Below are 22,821 nucleotides of genomic sequence, written 5' to 3'. Positions count from 1 at the left end.
CTGTGCCCAGATCAGAGTGGGTCTCATCAAGTTCACAGGTGTGTAGGTTCTGTCTCACGTCTTCCCCATGTCTTTCCTGTCTCCGTCCTCAGAATCCACCCAACCACTGTCCAGACAGTGGACTGTTCATGTATCCTCTCACCCAATACGGGTTACTTTTGGCGTATGTACAAGTCAGTGTGTAAAGGCAGACAGACAGACAGGCAGACACACACACACACACACACACACACACACACACACACACACACGTTGGGGTGTATGGAGAAGAAATGGGAGGAGGAGAGACTCCGTAGCTGTGGTTTGTCTGTCTGGCGGTGGCTGTAAGGGGGGAACTGGTTACTTTTGTAGTTTCTATTACAAAATATCTGACGAGCAACTTAAGGAAGCAAGGGTTTGGCTCAGTGGCGCTAGTGTGTGGTGGTTTGAGGAGACACAGTTCACCATGATAGGAAAGTCACAGCGGCACGATTGTGCCGTGGTGGGTAATAGCACATGAACAGGAAGCGGAGAAAGATGAATGCTGGCTCCCAGCTTGCTTTCTCCCCCCTTTCCTTTTTTGTTCAGCCCAGGACTCCCGCTCATGGACGATGCTGCCCACATTCGGAGTGAGGCTTCCCTGCTCGGTCAACACCCTGTCAGACACACCAGGGTATGTGTCTGAGGTGATTGGGAAACGAGTGAGGTTGACAGTTAGGACTAACCATCCCGAAAAGCCTATGAGGGAAAAGTGGATTCCGGCTGGAATAGGGGTGCTGGTGTCAGGACGGGGATGAGTGGTCCTCCGGTCCTCCGAGGAGTGAAAGGAGAGTAAATTGTTTGCACTTTCAAGCAAAAGCTTGGGAGAGCTTCGGGCATCCGGCAGAATAATCAGAGGGAAGTGGTTTCTTCTGGGCTCCTGGCTTGAAACTTAGGGTTGTCTGACCTCCAAACGACACGAAGATCCAGGGCTTCAGGTTCAAGGTAAGACTTGCATAGAGACACACAGAGGCTTTATCTGAAGCTGGGAACTAGCTGTCGGGTGGCAGTGCTGGCCATCTGGGCCACAAAGCTGCTATTGAAACCAGTCCCAGATGATAACTTGGCATGCTGGGTAGAAGAGGTTCGCTGCCAGAATATTGCTTTCTTCGTTGTGTTCAGTTCTGTGACGACTTAGGCCCAGATTTTATATTGGTTTCTAGGGTTTCTAGTAAAATTTCCTTTTTTTCTGCTTGGTTAAGGAAAAAAATAACCCTACCCTTGGGATGCCCCCTGCTGGTGGCAGGAACTGCTGTCCCAGGGTAGTAGAGGTCAATGCAGTTTCAACCTCTCGGTTCCTGGCTGGGGTCCTATGAATCTAGCTACTTCAGACCATTTCTTTACAAGAGTCACTGTGCACTGCTCTTATTATGGGGCATTTCCAGGGCTGTGTGTGTTCGCCTTGGGGTGGTTCAGAAGGGCAGAGAGATGGTTGCAGGGCATATCACCTGGCGAGCTTTTCCTTCCTGATTACAGATGAATCACCTGTTCTCTCTTAGCCTCCAGCCGCTGCCCACATTACGCAAACACCTCTTCCTTTATCCAAATACTGCTGCGCATCTGTCAAATGGGGACATTTGCAATCAGCCATATGTACAGCCAGGTGTGGTGGTGCATGACCAAAATTCACAGTTCAAGACTACTCGGGGCTACATAACAACCTATTTTTTTTCTTTTTTTTTTTTAAGAAAAAAAAATCTACACACACTTGTTCTCATCTTAAACTTTGTCCTGTCATGGAACTACAAGAAGAGCAGGTGGAAAGGAACTATGATATTAGAGCTAGGTCTGGTGCCCAAGTCAGTAATGACTTGGAGTGCTTCCCAGCTCACCTGACTCCTTGCAGACGTGGGAGGGGCCGGTGGAAAGCAAGCTCTGGGAGTGGACAGTAGTCCTCAGAGTGGCACTCATGGGGTGGGAAGGGGAAAATTGACCCTGATAGGCAACAGGAAAGTCGCAGAGGAGGGCTAACTCTGTCACCATCCTTCCTCCGTGTTTTCCACCACCTGTCAGTGGTTGATTGGAATACCGTTGTGGTTATTGATTAATGCCACGTTGGCAGGAGTTTTCCTGAGCTGTTGGTGATTCACCTGCTTTGTGGTTTCCAGCCTGAAAGTTGTAACCATCTGTTGTGAATTTAGTTTCTTCTCTTGAGGACCCACAGAGAGAAAAGGAAGGGAGGTGGTTACAATGCCCACCACGTACTTTATGCCTGCTGGGGTCTCTGGGGCTGTACTGTGGGGTCTAAGGAGCACACCTTTGATCCTCCCAAAGAGTCTACACAAGAGAGAAATAGACACCCAGAGCTGTGGAGTACACCAGAGTGAGAGTGGCCTGTCACGAGTTTGGTTTTTTTTTTTTTTCCCCTGTGTAAAATTAGTGCATTGGAATTCAGCTGTAGGCTAACATATGGCTGCCTCGAGATTGCCAGGATTAACTTCTCCCTGATTCAGAACTCTCCATTCTGTCTCTGCCCCTTGTTTTGGTTGTGTTCTCGTCTAAGGCAGTGTAAGATTACATCAAAAGCAACTGATATGGACTAGACAGAAGCTGGGCCAAACACTCTTTGCAGTTTTTTCTGTCTCTAGGATTCAGTGGCTTGTTAAAAAGTGATTATATATAAGTAATCTGTTGTTGGGACCAACAGTGCTCCTGTTTCTTGCCTTTATTATTGTCTTTTTGTTACTTTGAGGCAAGATCTGTCAATCTAACCCAGGATGACCTTAAATTCACCATATAGCCCAGACTGGCCTCAGACTCTTACCCTGGCCTCTTGAGTGCTGGGATTACAGATATGAGCCACTATATCTGGCTCCGTCCTGAGACAGAATTCCTATTTTACCTCCTAGCTGAAGCCAGAGCACAGAAGTAAGTACTGATGGGAAATAGCTGAGGGAAGAGATCAAAGCCAGTGTACAAGTCTCAGGGGATGTTATACAGCACCCCTGCCCTTAGGCCTATCGGAGTTGGAAGATGCTGCTCACTGTCTTGTCCAGGAAACCTCAACAGGAAGTGCTTGGCTGGAGCCCCCCAATAGAGGGAAGTGCTTGGCTGGAGTCCCCCAATAGAGGGGAGAGCCTGATTTCTAACTTACAAGAGAATGGAGTCGAGATTGTTGTTTTCTCCACTTTAAATATTTTGAGGTGAGCTTTGTCAGCTTGCAAGCCAGTTTTTAGGAGGATGTGTACCGTACTGTGTGAACTGTGACATCCAGTACGTAGGGGTAAGGTTATTTCACTTTTAAGCAGAATATTTGGGAGATAGACACAGCCCTATATAGAGGGGACAACCTGTATCATGAGCTTTGTTTGTTCTATTGTACCTGGAATTGAACCCAGGGTTTCACAAAGACTAAGTAAGTGCTCTGTCCCTAGCCTGGGACAGCCTATGTCTTGTCTACCTCAAGAGTTTCTAAAGCCTCACACAGAGCCCCTAGGCTGACCTTAGGAGCAATGGGATGGCAGAGTTCATGCCAATGTCTACATCCACAGCCCTATTACCTTCCCCTAGATACACAAGCTGCTAGCCCAATTATTTGTTCGTCCTGGTTCCCTTGAATAGGAGTATGTTTGCCTTTGCATGAGCTCAGCACCGGACACTGTGTTGCCAAGTTAGGCCCCACCAGTATTTACTGAACAGCCAGACTGGCTGAATGTACACAGTTCAGACCACCCCATTTGTTCCTTTGGTGAACGTGTGAAATCCTCCCCCTAAGCTGTCTTTGTGGGAAAGACTAGGGAGGACCTATAGGTCCCTGTGATATAGGCCCACAGCTGGGAGGATACAGAGCTGGAAGGAAGCCAAGTTGGAAGGGAAAGGCCTGTGTTAGTGATGACGCTCTTTTATAAGGTCACTCCCGTTGAATTCTTCCACGCACGCCGCCAGACTATGTTTTTGTTGATAGAGTGAGGATGTCGGCGAAACTGAGAGCACAATATAAAGTCTGAGCCTGGAATAGGTAGGGAGGACTCTGTGTAAAGCTTTTCTGGCATTAAATATTTTCTCTTAAGGATTTCCATTTTTGTAAAATCATTTTTCTTTATACTTCTACAAATTCCAGGTAGAAGTTGATCTCTAATTCAGAATACTTTTTTTTAATAGAAAAATGACCTCAACTCATAATAGGTATGGTCCCTTAATTGTGGTTTTGCAAAGTCCTTTATGTATAGGTAGGTAGGTAGGTAGGTAGGTAGATAATAGATCCTTTTTGTATAGTTAGATAGATAATAGAAAGATAGACACAGATATATATATATATATATATATATATATATATATATATATATCTACCATTTCGTTTCCCTGATTTGTAGTCAGATTGGTTAAGCCTCAGGAAAAATCTGAAAGAACTTGTGTATCCTTCATGTCGAGTCTCCATCTGTTGACATTTTTGTCATATTGGCTTCATCCTTATACAGTCAGTTCCACTATAACATGAAATAACGTGTTCCAGAAACCTCTGCTAGGAAATATCATGCCATGCAAATCAATTTCATGAGAAAAGTGAGAGGTGGGCACAGCCCTCAGAAACATCAGAGACACAGAGAAAGGGGAGGGAGGAGGAAGAACCTAGTAGGGATAGTAGGAGAGTCTCCAGTATATGAGGTGGGTAGGAAATACATAAATACTGCATAAGGGTGTGACGCTCTCAGAGAAGCCTGCAGTTTGCCTAAGGAGGCGAGTGTTGAAGGGCTGAGCAGGGGGACTGTGAAATAGGACAAGGGCTACCTGAGCTCGGATGGAAAGTTGTAATACTAGTGGGTGGTGATGGTTCCCAGCACACACCAGACAGAGGTGGGAGAAGGAAGAGCATTGCTCATTTCTCCGTGGCTTGAGTCTTCTGCATTGTCTGGTGTTTCTCATGGCTGAAATCATGTGAAAAATAATTTGAAGATGTCTGTCATCAGCCCCCGAGTTAGTAGTTACTTCTCCCTCTGTTGTAAGATACCTGACAGAAACAGGTAAGTAAGCCTGGCTTTTGTTCCTAGTTTCAGAGGTTCTGTTCACACACCTTTACCCACTGGGCCATCTCGCCTGCCCAGAACTTTAGAATTAATTTCTCATTATTTATTAAGTGACTAACTGGGCTCCTTTTTAAAAATTGGGATTGCATTGACTCTAATAGAAAATAAGAAATTCTTTGTGTTCAAATTGTTCCCTAATCAGCACTGACCCAGATTTAGCAGGCATTGTAAATGGCATTGATTTCATGTGGATTTAAATATTACCCCCGCCCCAGCCTGAACTATTTGAAAATAAGTTGCAGTGATGTTTATATCTCACTTCTAAATAATTAAGAATGCACTTCCTCAGAGTAAAGCGGTTTTCCTGTATAACCACAATGTCATTTCCATTCCCAGGGTAATTACCACTGATTCATCAATTAGCTGTTTAAAAGACATTGCTTGTTCCTAATAAAGCTGTATTGTTCCCATTTGTTTTGGTTTTATTGCCCTTCCTCTCTTGTCCCAGGCACTGAGCTGTGTTGGGATGTGAAAAAAAAAAAATCAAGCCAAAGTCCTCCTGTCCGGCCTTTCAGAGTCTACAGATTAGCAGAGAGACCGGCATCTAAGGCATAATAGTCTAGAGGAGCAATACGAGTGGCAGCTTGTTTTTCTTTCCTTCAAGGAGCATATCAGCAGAAATGAGCTCTGCCCAGAGCGGTGTTCCGAACCTCTGCTATGTCCACAATCCACTTAGCTGCTTCTGATGTACCTTGCTCCTAACCCAGAAGGGCTTGCCTTCCTCTAAAAGCAAAGGATGCAGCAGGCAGGATGTTCTCCTCCCCTCCTTGCTTTGGCCAGGCACAGAGCTGCAGTGGAGAGGATCTTGAAAAACCAGGCTGAAGAATGGCGACATTATTCTTTAGGGCAGCTGTATTAAGTCGAATATGGCCTTGCTCATGAATACCGGGCATCCAATAGCTATGGTCTAATCAAGATAGGATCCATTCCTTTTTCACGTATGTCTTAGCTTGCCAAAGATTAAAGAATCAGCTCAGATCTATGGAGCCACCCAGGGACCTGGGTTCATGTCGGTTTATAGCTTTGTTGTTCCTCATATCATGACATCACCCGCATCCCATGCTAGGAAGCATGACAGAGGAAAGGGCAGCGTGTTCCTTCCCTTTCGGGCACATTTTGGAAGCTATGCGTCTCACTTCTGTCTGTATCCCACACCTATGTGCAGGAAGGGCTGAGAAACGGTCTTCATTGGGAGTCCTTGTACCGAGCTAAAAATAGCAGGGTTTGAGAATGGATATGGAGGGGCAGCTTGCAGTACCTGTTATACCAGCATGCCTAAAAGCACCGAAGGGACTTTCAATAAAATCAGTCCCTGAAAATGGTCCATAAAAATGCAATTATTGCGAGGCATATTGATTCATGCCTGTAATTCTAGTCCTTGGACTGAGGAAGAGAATTGGGCTACACAGCGAGTTCCTGGTCAGTTTAAGCTAGAGTGTGAGTCCCTGTATCAAAATCCCACTAAACAGACAACAGCAAATAAAGCCCAGATGTATTGTCAGTGATTTTGGAAAACATTAAGCACTATCGATCTTTTTGCTCAGTGAATGTCTATAATAATAATAAAAAAATACATGGTGGTCTTTGTTCAACTTAAAAAATCTGGCCATAAAAGTGTTTCACACCATACTTTATTTTTCTTTGAGAAAACATGTTTACATTAGCTTTGGGATTCCCAAAGGTTCCTCAGTGAAACAACAGGGGTGTGTGGGAATTGTGTCAGTCGAGACTCGGACAGAAAAAGAGCAGCTACGTAATGTATAGAAGGATCTTATGTAATGCAGGGGCGAATTTGCCAGTCTGTGAAAGGCTGCTGTCTGCGTGGAGTTTAGTGTCTGATGACATGGATGTGAAGGAGGACAGTGATCTTGGGAAGAAGGAGGCAGATAGGACTCATGGGAGTGGATGGGGGCCTAGCCCAGCCTATTACTGCTCTCACTATGTAGCCCTGACTGGCCTGGAATTTAACCTTATACTCAGAGATCTGCCTGCCAAGTGCTAAGATTAAAGGCGTAGGCTACCATGTTTGGCCAGTGTTGGTGATGTGGGTATCCTATAAGAGAAGTTGATATCTGGGACTGGAGAGATGGCTCAGCAGTTAAGAGCACTGACTGCCCTTACAGAGGACCCGGGGTTCAATTCCCAGCCATATGGTGGCTCACAACCATCTATAATGCCGGATTGTGGCATAAAGCATCTAATGCATTTAGACCGCTTATGCAACAAATAAATAAATCTTAAAGAAATAGAAGTTGATGTTGTTTGTGGAATAGAAAACATACCTACCTTCCAAGCTCAGGTATCTGTAGCATCAGCAGGCCTGGCTGCTGTTCCCACCTTAGGAGGTGAGGATGAGCAGCCCTGCAGGTAGACAGCTCGATGCCCCAGCACCAACCTTCCAGTGTGTCCATCACATCCACCTTCAGCTGTCAACTGGAAACAGGTTTAGTGGAAGTCTGAGCCACGTAGTTCAGCCTGCTCAGGTAAGAGCCTTCAGAAGCCAGCGCAGGCACTTTCCACATGGCAGCGATAGAATTGTTCCAGTCATGCTAGCTGTCATGGCTTTCAATGGGCACTAACCTAACTGGGCATCATAGTTTAGTAGATAAAGTGCCACGCCCAAATGATAGAAGCCATATGTGGACACATCATTCTTATCACCATAGGTGAACAAAAAATGAGCAAAAGACATACTGGTTGCTTTTTTAAAATTTGAAAAGGGCCAAGCTGATTCAGAGCTGTAGTTACCTGTAAGAGGATGGATGTGGATGGAGGGCTCTCCAGGGGTGCTCTGATGCAGATGCTTGACCTTCCTTTCCTGCCCGAGCAGGAATGCTCTCTTTGGGAAAACTTAATGTGTTGTGTAATTTATACTTAATACTAGGCGTCAGTGCAAAGTTTAAGTAAAGTTTCCTCAAGTTATAAGTAGTTATGGGTTGAGGAAAATAAACTTTTTATTAGGTGAACCCCATAAAGAGTAGGGTAGAGCCTAGGGATGTAGCTCAGCTGTGTCTGATATGCACAAGACCCTAGGTTGGGTCCCTTAGGTTTTAGATGGATGTTCGTGCATAATAAGGGAGAGAATACTGGGATATGGGGAAGCTTGATGCTTAGGAAACTTACCTTTACTCTCAAACTTAACACTCCCTATGAACATGTTTTCTTTTCTTTAACCCAATTAACAGAATGTCATTTTAACCTTTTTCTGTTTTATGGAATTTTAATTCCCTTCTTTTCATGCTTTTTTTGTTTTCAGTGAATTCATTAGTTGGATATAATTGTGATTCTTTTCTCCAAAATTTATTATTTGAAAGTGCCTTGGGCTATTGAGTGTGGGACTGGGTGATCCCCTGTGCTGTCTGCAGTGGCTTGCAACTAGATTGTGTTCTCTGATGTTCCAAACAATTATCTGAAAGTGGTGGTGGCTAAGAGAGTTGATGGTGTTTTTAAAGCCTAGAAAACTTGGACTTGGAGTGCTAATCAGTTTGTTCAAAAATGAAATCTTACAAGTTACTTATTCTTTGACTTTGGGAAGTTTTGAATATGCAAAAACAGGACAGATGATTCTACGTTGTTCTCTCTGCCTGTAGCTTACGTGGCTGATTGTACAGTGTTCATACTCCCTCTTTTGGAGGATGATTGTTGCTGGATTCTACCTTCCTGCCTTCTGTCATAGCAATCATCCAACGGAGCTGTAACTGCTGGTCCTTTTCTCTGTCACCTTTTAACCATAGTTATGAGTGACAGAGCCCCAAAATTCCTGAAGAGAAGACTCGATAGTTGATCTTGAAGATCACATCTGGGAAGAGATGAGAAGGAGGTGGTATATGCTACACTGCTCAGAGAAGTAGGAAAAGATCCAGAATTGTATCTTATCAGGGAAATTGGGAGAAAGAGAGGCGTTTTGCGGAATTAGCAAACATCACAAGATGGTCAGTGAGAATTGAGGGTTTTTTCGGGTTGCGGTCAGATATTAGTGGCTATAGATTGTAAGATTAAAAACAATATCTCAAGAGATCAAGGTAAGAATATCGGATGGAGAAATGGGAGCATCAAGTCAAATAAGTAAAATCTCCCTATACTTAGAGCCATAAGAGGAAGGTTTGAGAAGGATACTGACTTTCAGGAGAAGATGGGGTCCCTCCATTGTCCCCTCCTGGCCCCCTGGTGTAATTCATCAGGACGTGGATGAGATGAGCCTCCTGGTTCTGGACCCGTCTGGTCAAACAGCACATTTCCGAGAAGCAGTGTGTGCTGCGCTGTGCTGTGCTGTGCTGTGCTCTTTCGCGGAGTGATTTTTGTTTGTTTTAACCTGACCCCCCTGTTTCTGCAGGAAACATGGTAGAATGGTGCTTACCACAAGACATTGACCTTGAAGGTGTCGAGTTCAAGTCTATGGCCAGTGGGTCCCATAAAGTTCAGTCTGATTTCATGTGAGTACCTCTGAACCCATCTTGCTCGGATTGACCCCTCCTCTTTCACGCTCCCCAGAGCATGTTATCACGAGGTGTCTTCAGGCAGTGTATGTGTGTATTCTGTGTTTATCTGGTTTCCCAGCAAACAGGGTTTCATCTCTCAAGCTTGCAACGGGTCCTGACGCTCCCAAGCCGACAGCACCTACAGTAGAGGTTCTGCTATTACTGCATGATTATGTAGCCCTTGTGGAGGTTTTTGGTTTCAGTGTAAGAGAGGAGTTTCAGTTTAGTGTGGGTTAACCTAAGACATCTGTGTCATAAACTTGGAGTACTAGCTTTAAGCGGGCCAGTTTTTAGTGCTGTGCAAGCGGCACATTGTGAATTTTGCGAGAAGCCAATGGATATGCTTTAAGGATAATTTGTAGCTTTAATCTCTGCATTGGACTGGAACCATGGCTGATCCAAGCATGTAAAGGGAAGGAAATAAAGCGTCGGCCTCACTGGAGCTGTCAGAAGCCAAGGAACTGAGTACGTCAGGGTTTGTTCTGAGAAAACAGACTGCGTTCCAAAGGCGCCTGGAGGTCAGCGTCGGTCCTGGGTCTCCCCTTGAAGCTGTTAGTTGTGCCAGAGAGGATACCAGGGTCTGTGACTGTGAGCATTTGAGCCGCACGCCTGTAGAGACCACATGCTATCGCTAACCCTTGACTCTGGGATGGCAAGTTCTAGAGTCTTAGAGCCTTGACTGCTCTCTGGGAGACTGAATGACTTCTTTTATGGCCAAACTTTGTTATTTGGAGCTCTGAACGTAGCTGTTTGCACCAAGATTGCATTACAAAGGAGAAAAGCAAAAAGTATGTCCTTTTCCTAAGCTGGAGCCACAGTACATATTTGGTCTATTTCAGCTATTTTCGAAAGGGGCCCTTCTTTGGCCTGGCCTGCTTTGCCAACATGCCCGTGGAGAGCGAGCTGGAGCGTGGTGCACGGATGAAGTCTGTGGGTATCCTCTCTCCATCCTACACCCTGCTGTACCGCTATATGCACTTCCTGGAGAACCAGGTTCGGTAAGTGGCTTCTGTATGTGGCTTTTATATGTTGTGGGAAAGAGCAGGATCAGCAAGCTGGAGCCTGTGCATTGAGTCCCTGGACGCGGAGGCCAGGACCACAGGTGTCTTTCCTATAGCATCTGTGGCCCTGGGCCAAGCCTCAGTTGATGCTCCTTTCTTTCTTACAGCAAATTATTGTAAAATAATTCCTTATCGTAAAACGAAAGCTGGGGAAGATACTTGCTTTCAGTTTTTATTAATACTCTCATCAATTTTAATGACATTGTTTTAATCAGATATGAATGTGATCTTTGTTTATACTCAGCTGCTATACTTACCGTCTTCCCAGGTAGGCAGGTAGAACATAAATATAAAGTGTTTTATGTCAAATCACTTAATATTTGGAGTAATAAAAGAATATATAGCAGCAGAAGAAAAATTATTACTTTCTCTTTATATATACATACACACACACACACACACACACACACACATATATATATATATATATTGTATAATGCAGATAACCTAATTGAACATCAAACAATGCTGGAGAATGTTATCTCTAGTCTACTCTTGGAAGCACCGTTAAAATTTTAATCTCTTTTCTTATATGTATATTTGTGCTTTGATAAAATATGCTTGACAAGTGGGCAGAGTGACCCAGGAAATAAAGGCTTTCAGTTTACATTACTAGCAACATACCAAGACCTTATTTGTCACGCATACAACATATATTAGTGTGTGTATGTATAGTGTGTGTATGTGTGTGTGTACTTAGCATAGATACTATAAACTATTTCATTTTATGCATTATTTACTCATTCATTCATTTACTCATTTTGAGTTAGAATCCTGATTCGTAGCCCAGACTGGCTATTTAATTTGCAGTCGTATAGAATCCAGGCTTTTTATGTGATTAATGGCTTATAAACTGCAGTCCTCATGATTGCGCAGCTGTTGCTCTTAACCACTGAGACACCTCTACAGCTCCCCTGGGTCATGGTTTTAGTGGATGGGATCTAAGCTAGTCCATCCTTCTTTCTTTCGTTTTTATGTATCTCACATTTTATCCTTAGAGTCTGACTCTTCCCCCTGCCCTTCCCCACATCTGCCCGAGTACTTTGGAGTGAGCAAGACTCTCAAATGCTTTTTAGTACAAAGAAGTTGATTTTCCCAGCCTCACGAGATCTAAATCAGTAGATCAGAGATGATCAGCTTTCCTGAACAGCAGTTAAAAAAAAAAATCACTCTCTTCTTCAGCTCTTAAGCCAATGGTTTTTGTTTCTATAGCAACTCATTTTCTGGGTACCAACTTCTGCTTTAGCTAAAATAGAAGCTAAGTTACTGTAACAGAAAAGAGACCCCAACATATAGCTGTTCAAACAAGTCGGAAGCCCACCTTTCTAGCACAGCTTTCCCAGACCAGATGGAGGGAAGGGTCTCAGCGTGGATGGCGCCTGGAACGCGGTCCTTCTGTCTCACCTGTCTTCTAGCATGATGGTGGAAAGTGACTCATTGCTATCCTGTGACATTTCAACCAGGAAGCAGAGAGACTGATGCAAAAATCTCAACTTGAACACATCACTTCTGTGCACATTCCGTAGGCTAGTTGTTGGCTGCTGGCCAAACCCAGCTGTAGGAAGTCTGAGGACATGTCGTTCCCGAAAGGGTGAAGTCATCTAAAATGTGGAGGCTCTGTATGCTGGAGGAAGAAGTCTCTGCCAGTGCCATAAACTGTAGACTTTCCTCAGTTACCATAGCCACCCAACAGCCCCATTACCACTGTTAGTTCCGCATGTCTTTTAAAATTGATCCGTTCGCATGATTGCAGATATAGATCACACAAGAGAAAGCATGTGCCATGTTTGTATTTTCCCTTCTCCTTCAGCAGTAGAGGAGCTCTCATGTGGGCACACTGGAGGCTTCCCCATCGTTTTCCCTTGCTGATTCAGGAAGACTAGAACAGAGACGAGACTTTGATAACAGGGCACAAGGAAAGAGGAGTCAGGTCTAGATGGGACAGTAACTTCTGTGTAGGTTAACCAGACTTCGTTTCTGCACTGCCTAATCTTCATTTAAATTGACTCTGACTTCCGATGTCCCAGGCTTACTTACTAATATTTTAGCTATAGTTATTACCTATCTGAATTCAATCACCACAACCCATGTAAGAGAAAAAGCCCAGATGTGGTGGGGCATGTTTGCAATTCCAGCACTGAGGAGGTGGAGAGGTGGATCCCTAAGGCTCACTGGCCAGCCATCCTAGTCTACCAGGCAAATTCTGGGCTAGTGAGAGACCTTGGCTGAAAAAAAAAAAAAAAAGAGTCCTCAGAAACCATACCTAAGGTTGACCTCTGATCTCTACTTATACTATTGAACACACGGTCTGGGTAGCTTCACAGCGTGGCAGAACAGGTAACTCCTGATTTATTTAACCATTCCATTGTATTGAGCTTTAAGATGGTTTATTTTTTGCACACAAATTTCCTAGAAATGGAGTCGTTGGGTCAGAGGATGGACACAGTGTGCAGTTTGACACCCCTTCAGAACAGGTTTCCCCCTGAACCAGCAGTGAATGGGAATGCCTGATGGTTCTGTATCTATAGAGCCCACTGACAGACTGGTTCAGACGACAAAGTGAGGTCGCTGGCAGAGCATCTCTGAGACTCGGTGGATGAATTAGTGCGGAGTACGGTAGGGGACAGCAAGGGTCTCTGTCCTGAGCATCTGCACAGCATGTGCCCCATCAGTGCAGTGGGCTGTGGGCCTAAAGAGAACCCAGCCTGGCTGCTCCTGCAGGGAAATCCTTGCTCTGTCATTTGTCCCCGCCATTGACAGGACTGTCACACAGTTTCCATGGGTGGCATGGTATGTGCTTCAGTGTGGTGGTTTTTAAATTTACCTGCCCTTATTGAACATCATCGTTTCCAGCTTTGAAAAGCCACCTTGTCTTCTGGCACTCAGTGGCTCTAGTACCTTTGGTGTTGTGGTTTGTTATCTATTACAAAACCTACAGTGATGTTTAAACTCTGAGGCTTCCATACAACGGTTGGATAGCACTTCTCTCTGGATTTCCGTTTATGCCTGGGCCTCTGTGTTCCCTTCTCCATTGTCTGTTACTGCCATGTTAAGGCAGTGATACCTTAGGCTGTCGAGGGCAGAGTCCTGATTAGCTGTTTTCGTTTCACATCTAATGTTTATTTTTGTATGGAGGAGTGAGATCAGGCTTGATGAAAAGGATTTTACCTGCTGAGCCATCTCGATGGCCTTGCCTTTAGCTTCCTGTCTAGAAGCCTCACAGTGCTGACTTTTTCTGGAGGCTCTTGGTCCAGCTACAGCGTTGACTGCTGTCAGAGTAAAGACCAGCAACTGAGTAGCAAATCAGCAAACAAAATGAAGGTGCCTTATTTAAATTACTGTGGATAAGTTACCTCTTTGAAGACTGAGTATATAGATTTTTCGTGGGCTGTTAAGGGAAAATGGATCTTAACTCAAACACATTTGAACTTCACACATTTGAACACATTCCAGCTGGCACCCCGCTGCCTTTTCAGAATGACTAGCCAGACCTTAGCCACCAAGGATTTCCCGTCCAGCCCAGGAACGTGTCTGAGTTACAGCAGTTGCTGTGAGTGCCCTCATGCTGGTTCATCGCTGCTCGAAGATGGCCGCCTCCCGAAGCGAAGCTTTTCGGACCCCGAAAATTAGAGCGAGGTGCTTATTTTTAGTAATTATTTTCTTTTTTTTTTTTTTTTTTTTTTTTTTTTTTTTTCGAGACAGGCTTTCTCTGTGGCTTTGGAGCCTGTCCTGGAACTAGCTCTGTAGACCAGGCTGGTCTCGAAGTCACAGAGATCCGCCTGCCTCTGCCTACCGAGTGCTGGGATTAAAGGCGTGCGCCACCACCGCCCGGCTTTAGTAATTATTTTCTAAACTTTTCTTTGGGAGGAGGCAAGGGCCCATTGTTTAATTTAGGCTAACCTTGAAGTTATGATTTGTCTGCTCAGCCTGTTGTTGGATTATAGGTATACACTGTCACAAACAGCTAATAACACACACACACACACACACACACACTTTTTTTTTGTTTGTTTGTTTGAGACAGGGTTTCTTTGTGTAACAGCTTTGGCTGTCTGGGAATTCCCTTTGTAGACCAGGCTGGCCTGGAACTCACAGAGATCCTCCTGCCTTTGCCTCCTGAGTGCTGGAATCAGAGGCGTGCGCCACCATGCCCAGCAGCAACATCTTTTTTAAGCACAATGATGACGGATGTTACTGCTCTCAATACAAATTTCTGGACAAGGTCTCTGCCATTATCTTGCCATTGAGTGCTGGAAGTCACTCTGGGGGGCGACGAAAGCATCTGCTACTACTTTTTCATTGGACATCTTCCTCTGAGCAGCTTGAGTTACAACGCGCGGCATAGGTGATGCCAGGTTGGTAGACCGGAGGAGCAGGGACTGCCTGTTTGTGATCAGTGTCGTTCCAGCTGTCATCCGTGATGCTCCTTTTTAATTGTTCAGTGGTCGCTGGAAAATAAACCAGGGTTGAGAGGACTTTTTATTCACCCTTGTGTTAATTTGCTGGGACAGTCTAACAGCATCTGTAATGGGGTGCCTTAGAAGAAAGAGACTTCCTGTTGCATAGCTCTGGAGTCATCAGTGTTACCGCTGTTGGTTCCGCATCTCCCCCAGCTCTGTGCTTTGCTGGCGGTCTCTGGGTAGCTTGGCATCTGCATCCCCAATATCTACCTTCATCTTCATATAGCTACCCCAGGCCTGTGAGTGTATATGAATTTCCCCCTTTTAAGTCACACTGAATTGGGATTTCCTTGAAAAATACCTTGGTTTAACCTAATTACCTCTGTGCAAATCATCCCAATAAAGCCAATATAGGTATTGAGATAAAGGTACCGAGGTAAAGGCTGAGATTCCATCATATCTCTGGGGAAGGGACAAGAATCAGCTTCTAATATTTCCATTAATCATAATGCCTTGGTTTGGAGGCAGGATTCTGTGTTGTCCAAATGATCTAGGACCTCAATGATATTTTCTTGATCTAAGGGTCAGTTAACAAGACTTTTGGCCTGAGCACAGGGTGTGTCAGAGTGGAGTGCAGGGTTCGTGTGTGTATGTGTGTTTGTGTGTATGTGTATATGTGTGTGTGTGTGTTTCTGATTCATTTACATTATTACTTGATGTGAAAGTGTGAGCCCCCAGTGGCCTTCAGTCATAGCTTTTCCTTTCTCTGAAACACTATGGGCACAGCTTCTCCCTGTTCCTTTCTACCAGCACCAAGCACAAGCACGCTCACATTCTACACAAAGCAAAGCAGCTGTAGGCAGGACGTGTGTGGCTTTCCAGGTTCTTCCCACAATAAACAGCGCTTGGAGAAGCACAGGTGACCAGCAGCATAGCTTGCTTAAGAAAATCAACACTTGGCCCTGCCTGTTTGTTCTGAACATTTTACATGGTGCCATTGGGGGAGTTTCAGGCCCATGTGTGCATTTTTCACAAAGATGACTTGAAGGGAGCGTCCAGGTGCAGACCTCCGGAGTACGTCTGGGCCTTTAGCTCTCTGGGTGGAGATTCACAGTTGTGCTGGGCAGAGCCGCTCAGCTCACTGTGCTGTGCGTGTGTGTGCTCCACAGACACCAGCTGGAGATGCCGGGACACTACTCTCATCTGGCCGCATTCTATGAAGACAAGAAAGGGGTGCTCCACGCCGGCCCCGGAAGGGGCGGCAGCCTGCCACCCGTCTACTGGCTGCCTTCCATCCACCGCTACATGTACCCCGAGATGAAGGTGAGGCTGGTCATCCTCTCATATCTGGGGATAGTCATGGTAGGTTAGTTTTTAAATGATAAGGAAGTTATGCCTCAGCCTCGTGCAGAATAGTGCTTTTGGTAGAACTGGGTTAAATGTAAGCGTTTGGGTTCATTGAAAACAGAAGGCAAATTGCCTTAAGCAATATGGCGTCTGGAGCCTTCTATAATCATAGCACAAATCCACATACGCTGGGTCACAAGGGGCGATCTCCTGGGATGCAGGATGCTTTTGATTGTGTCGGTTGCTTCTGCTATTAATCTAGCCAAACATTCGAACTAAAGATGAAGAGTTTGATGAACAGACAAGGTATTTCTTAGCTGTGTTATTTTGACATTATTTTATTTGGAAATTCTGTCGCATCCTTTGCACTTGTACTAGCATGTTTGTTTAATGTTAACAAGAAAGTCGACCGTGCAGCAGGTGTTGAGAAGATACAAAAGCGTCTAAGAATATGAATTTCTGTTGTCTCTTCCTTCTCCTTCTCCTGTGGCTGGGCACAAGATATTTCAGTAAAACTCAGGACTCCTCTTTCAAAGAAATTAATTTATCAATGCCTGTTGCAACATTCTTTTAAAGCAAGGTTTAAAGAAAAGTGTTCTTTTTCTGTTGTTTGTTTTTTATCCTCGTTGTCTGTTTAAAGCAACTGAATGGTTCACTGACTTGCTGTAGGCCTTTATAGCTCGGAGACTGGCAGAACTGAAACACAGGACTGTCAAAGCCCGTGTTCACTCCCTGCCTCCTTCATGCTTTTCCAGAGATTTGCACCAGAAAACAAAGACATGGCTCATGGGCCAAGAGCAAATTACTTAAATGAGATTGACTTTTTATGTCATTTGGCCATAAGGAAAAAAAAATGAAATAAGTAAGATTTTATCAGCAAACCAAGAAGAGTATGCTAGGTATCTAAAACTAATTCAAGACAGGAGCTCAGTAGTGGAGGGGTCAGAAGACTGAAGGAGCAAGCAGAGGACACAGTAGCCCCTCCCCTATATTTGTAAACTCGCCACAGTTGCTACCCTGTATTGGCCAGCTATTTCTGCCTAACAAACCACCCAGGATTAAAAGCTCGAAGTAGTGCATGTATGTGATCCCACAGTTTCTGTGAATAAGGACTTCAGTCCTGGCTTAGCTGAATTCCCAATTTAGAATCTGCTATGAGAGACTTCAGCTAAGGCTTCAGCCAGGGTTGAACTCTCATTTCAGCACAAGGCCCAACTGGGCAAATACCCATTTTTCTAAGTTCATACGGGAGTTGACAGAATCAGGTTTCTTTTTCTTTTAACTTCTTTATTGAAACTTTGGGGATTTCACATCATTTACCTCAATTCTGTTTACCTCCTGCCCCCCCCCCATATTCCCTCCTCATTTCTACTGCACCCCTCCATACAAAAGAAAACAAAACGAAGTAAGCAAGCAGACAAAAACAAGAACAGAAAACCCCCAGTAAACCAAAAGAGAACAAAAAGCACATGAGGAACAGAAAAACCTCTGCTTTTCCTCTCCTGCCTCTCCGTCACCTCTTCACCTGTCCTGATGGCACTGGGGGAGTTGCTGTGTCATATAGTGTACCCCTTTGTCCTATCAGCTTGACCGGCAGATGTTCGCTGCAGTAAGTCACTGGTCTGGTTCAAGGCCCCTTGTTTTTGGAGCACCATCCTCCTTGGTTCCTCATCAGAGCTCCTCTGGTGAATCCTGTGGCCATCCCAAGTCTTGGAGATCTTGTGGGTATTGTTCCACAGGACCAGTCCCTTCATGAGCTCCAGCAGGTCCCAGGTAGGGTAGATGCTAGGGTGGGTCAGCCAAGGTCTAATTGCGAGTCTGGGTGTTAGCCAGGCAGGTCAGATTGAGCCACAGGGGGCACCCACCTCGGGCGTGTCCTCAGGGTAGGTTCATCCTCGCTTGTAGTGAGGGGTGGGGATCCTCCCGAGTCCAGGGGCCAGCTCTTTTACTGTAGTGACCAGCAAGAGGCAAGGGCAGCTTTCCCAGGGCAGTGAAGGGCGAGGCCAGCTCAGCATAGCCCTCTGATTTCATCTTGCATGGTTCCTAAGGCCTCCTGGTGTGACACTGGCCATAGGCATCAACATAGATTCCAACTGCTGCTGGACCACAGACTCAGACATGGTCCATGGCAGCAGCCTGGGTCCGGACAACATCCTGGTTCTAGGGTCCCACTCAGGTGGGAATGGTCTGGCAGTCGTGTGGCTGCCAGACACCACCAAGGCCTCAGGTTGCAGCCCCAACCCTGGGCCACTATGTGACTGCTAGAGTGTGCCCTTTAGATATGAAAACACCAGAATTTTATATGTGTGTGTACATATGACTGTGTAATTCACCACTGTTCAAGTAGTAGGCAGCTAGAATGTCCGTGTAGTAAACAGCCATTATGAAGAGTGAATCAGAATGCAGCTGATGCAGGAAAGGTCTGCCAGGTCTAGTTTATGTGCGGGTAGCAAGGGCAGAACACTGCACAACTGCGATCACAGTTTGTTGAAAACTCAGTCTCAGGCAAAACCATCATGTACATATTCTGTGTATTTTCCGTGAAGACAGAAAAACATGAATGAACACATACATATGTATGTATGAATATATACATCGTGATGCCTATGTAGCCGGAGAGCAAGGCGAAGTGCAGAGAGTCAGGGAGGGCAGTGCTTCTGTTTATAATGCAGAAAGGGCTTGGGCAAAAGGATGGGACTGGAAGTGGTACAACCTAGCCCTGTGCCTGTGGTTCTGTCTCCAGAGCCAAGCAACACATCCGTACTGAACATACACAGGCTTTTTTCCTCATGATTCTGCAGACAGTGCTGCACAATGATTACATGGTGATTTAGTTCTGGTTTCGGTTGCTGTGAAGAGACACCACGACCACGGCAACTCTTATAAAGGAAAACATTTAGTTGAGGTGACTCACTCACAGTGTCAAGAGGTTAAGTCCGTCATCATCATGGCAGGACATGGGCGGCGTGCAGACAGACTTGATGCTGGAGAAGTAGCTGAGGGTTCTACATCTTGTATGCAACAGGAAGTAAGTCTGTAATACTGCGGGGGGGTATCTTGAGCATATATGAGACCTCAAAGCCCACCTCCACAGTGACACATTTCCTCCAACAAGGCCATAGCTACCGCAGCAAAGCCACACCTCCTAATAGTGTCACCCCCTTTGAGGGCCATTTTCTTTCAAACCACCACATATAGCATTTGTAGGGCATTAGGTATGTCAATAATTTAGAGGTAATTTAAAGTCTGTGGGAAGAAGTGTGTATGCTACATACTAGTATTATTTCATTTAAGAGATCACGATCCACAGGATTTGCTACCTGGGAGTGGGTCCTGGGAAGCAGCTCTCCATGGATACTGACCATATATATTATAACTACATTTGCTTTTTATGGAAGATCATGGACATGTTCAAAAGGAAACTTTATTTTCTGCAAAAGCCCCTGAGAAACAAGCTGAGAAATTGTAGACATTTAAATCCAAGTAAGAGAAGCACCTGTGTCTTTGTGCACCTGAGTGGGGCGCAGCGAAGAAGGGACGGGATCTGCAACTGACCTCAGAAGAGGGAGGACACCTGGGGTGGTCTGCGTGTGGGACCTGAAGCACTAACATTCCCTCGGCCCCACAGCTTTGTATACACTCATCCTTCAGCCAGAGAGTGTCCTGCAGATTCGTTCGCTATGTTGACGCTTAGACTCCACTTACTTCAGGAAGCCTTCTCCGTCTTTCAGAACGCAATCAAGCGCCTTCCCATTTGCCCCCAACAGTCGCTGTCCTTGTTCTGTCACCTCAGGCTATATTATGGTTGCTCTTTTACTTGCTCTGCTCATCAGGTAACTGCCAAATTCAGGGTCTGGGTGTCTTTATTTATTGTTGAAAATAGCTTAGTGATTTGGCACAAAGTAATCACTTAGAAGATACTTCTCAAGTTAGTGGATATGTGTATCTATGAATGAACGAATAAATGAGATGAGAATTTAGAACCATTTATCCTAGGACATATATGCACAGTCCCCGGCAGGTCTCTATGCAGCGCAAGCACATTCATGTCAAGGGCCTAAAGATGGCAGAAGGAAGGCAGGGGAAGAAAGGATTGTGTTTGAGCTCCCTTTTTGTGTGGCTGCCATTTGACTCCATAGAAGGCAGTGACTGGAGAGATCTGACCAGCCTTGGCCCACGAGGGCCCCTCTCCCTGATAATTGAATAAAGGGCACAGGAAGTAGGCTAAGAGTCACAGCAGGCTTGCACAGTGGACGGTGGCCTTGCTTGCAACAAGGAGCTGGTGAATGATATCAGGGTAGAGGTTGTAGGTTGCTTTGGAAAGGAAAATTTCCCTCCCAGGTAGCCCCATCGAAGCTCTGTAGATTGAGGACAGCCAGTGGAGGCGTAGTACAGGGGCTGCAGCAGGGCTGGCTTAGGACTTGGCCGCCCCCCATTCCTGCAGCTGTCAGACTTTCAGCTCCGTGTGTACTTTGGGGAAGCTGCCTGTCTTCAGAACTGTGCCTACCTGCCTTTCTTATGGCAGATGAGCCTGCTATGCCTACAAGGAAGCATCAGAGTGGCCTTCTGAGCTATCACAGGTCGCTGGTTTGACGCCTCTGTTCTGCTAGTGACACCGGTGTTTTCTGTGCTTTGGTGTTCCTAGCTATAAGTCACTCATGTCTCCAGTGGTCCTTAAAGCCAGCCGAGGTAACCCATCGTCTGGTCTCCCTGTTTTACGGGCTAGGAAAGCAGACTGGAAACATTGGCTCCCTCTCCCAGGCTTCCCTGTTAGTAAACAGCTAAGGCAGGAGCACAGTTCTCAAGCTGACACTCTGAGCCCCTACCTTTCAGAAGGTAGCTCCGAGGTAGGGTGGCCCCCTGCAGTTAGCGTTCCAAGGAAGATGGTTGGAGTTGAAGTATGCCAGAGGTAGCCATGAGACTGTTGGACCCTCCCTGCCTGTAACTGCTGTAGATACTGGACTGTGCACAGGAGAGTCCCCAGGTCCCTGCTGTTGCAGTTTGTTTGCTCGTCATTGTATTGCAGTGCTCAGTGTTTTGTGTTGAATGTTCTCATTGAGGCATACATACATATCTTCAAGTGAAGTTTCTAAACGTACATACTTTAAAAAATGCCTGCATTCGAAGCCCATGTGCACATACAGGCACATGCGTGCCCAGGCCAGAGGAGAGCTCGGATCCCTTGTATCTGGAGCTGCAGGTGCTTGTGGGATGTCTGTTATGTGATACTGTGATCTGAACTCCTGTTGTCATGAATGTACGTTAAGCACACTGAGCCATTGAGCCATCTCTCCGTCTTCCAAACTGCTGAGTTTCAAATAATAAAATCCAGCTGTTTCCTCTGCACTACTCTCCAGAGTAAAGTGTTTATAGTTCTTAAATTCAGACTTCATTCTGTTGGGAGAGCTGACACATCAGAGGAATCAAGCACCAGGTAGCATTTAGTGTGGAAGCAACTGTCTCTGAACTCTTAGGGATTTCTCGGAAGGCTCTTTCACAGTGACCACTTCTAACAAGCTGTCCACCCGCCCTTGTGTGTTTCCAGATCACACACCCGGCTGGCTGCATGTCTCAGTTTATTAAGTTCTTTGGAGAACAGATCCTCATTCTTTGGAAGTTTGCCTTACTCCGAAAGCGCATTCTGATATTTTCTCCCCCACCCGTGGGCGTCGTGTGCTACAGAGGTAACGAGAAGCCCAAGTGAGGGGCTCTTCCCAAACACCCAGTACATACGCCCTAGTCCTTCAGTTACTGAGCAAGTTAGGAAGAGTTTGGGCCCAATCAGTGGGGTCAAGGCTTCTGGTTAGATTTGTATTTTAGAATGTGGAGTCTAGAGGCAGCGAGGACAGATGAGGTTTCACCTTCATATCTGGGGGAGAGATGAGAAATGAGGGTCTGGGCTGAAGCAGAGATATGAGGTAAACTGGACAGGGTTGACTGAAGTATGCAGGGATAGTTGAGAAAGAGTCTAGGACCACAAAGATGATGGGGCCACCAAAATGGGGAACCGAGGCATGGGGGTGGGGAGTAAATTTGGGTGTGTACTTCTTGAGACATTTCCGGGGAGATGTATCCAAGCACTTGTGTGATTGGGTCGTGACCTGTGGGGAATCGTTGACCTTGAGAAGAAGGTTTGAGAGGGATGGACAGCATTACCTGGACAGAGTGTGAGGAATGAAGGTGTCAGGTGTGAGAGGCTGACGAGTGTAGTGCAAGGACAGGTGAATGAAGGAGATGATGGAGAGAGGAGGACCAGAGGATGGAAGGTTCCAGAGGGTATTGAGGAGGGGGAAGGTCAGCAGAACCAAAGTCTAAGTCAGGTCAGTGAGAGAAATTCAGAAAACACCTGTTTGACGATACATTGCTGATGAGACCTTCAGGATATCCAGTTCTGCAGTGAGGCCCTCAAAGATTTTCCAAAGCCACCTGGTTACAGGATAGGTAGCACAAACCAGGCCCTCCCCAGCTCCGGAGACAACTTCCCATTGCCCTA

At 45.7% G+C, this 22,821-nt stretch overlaps 1 protein-coding gene across 1 annotated transcript in view; it reads left to right on the top strand.

Moving 5' to 3' along the window:
- Dennd11 (DENN domain containing 11) overlaps window positions 1–22,821 on the top strand; it is a 34,182-nt gene that overhangs the window by 2,863 nt on the left and 8,498 nt on the right. The window contains exons 2-5 of the mRNA XM_041634687.1: window positions 9,376–9,475; window positions 10,360–10,518; window positions 16,151–16,304; window positions 21,874–22,012. Of these exons, the coding sequence (XP_041490621.1) occupies window positions 9,376–9,475; window positions 10,360–10,518; window positions 16,151–16,304; window positions 21,874–22,012 (552 nt within the window). The remainder of the gene's footprint in view (window positions 1–9,375; window positions 9,476–10,359; window positions 10,519–16,150; window positions 16,305–21,873; window positions 22,013–22,821) is intronic.

The sequence above is a fragment of the Microtus oregoni genome, unplaced genomic scaffold (assembly GCF_018167655.1).
Source record: "Microtus oregoni isolate MIOR12 unplaced genomic scaffold, Mior012 000046F_ref0000063, whole genome shotgun sequence".
In the NCBI taxonomy this organism is placed as follows: Eukaryota; Metazoa; Chordata; class Mammalia; order Rodentia; family Cricetidae; genus Microtus; species Microtus oregoni.
The sequence above is the reverse complement of the archived record's forward strand: the minus strand, read 5'-3'. Positions and strand labels throughout refer to the sequence as shown.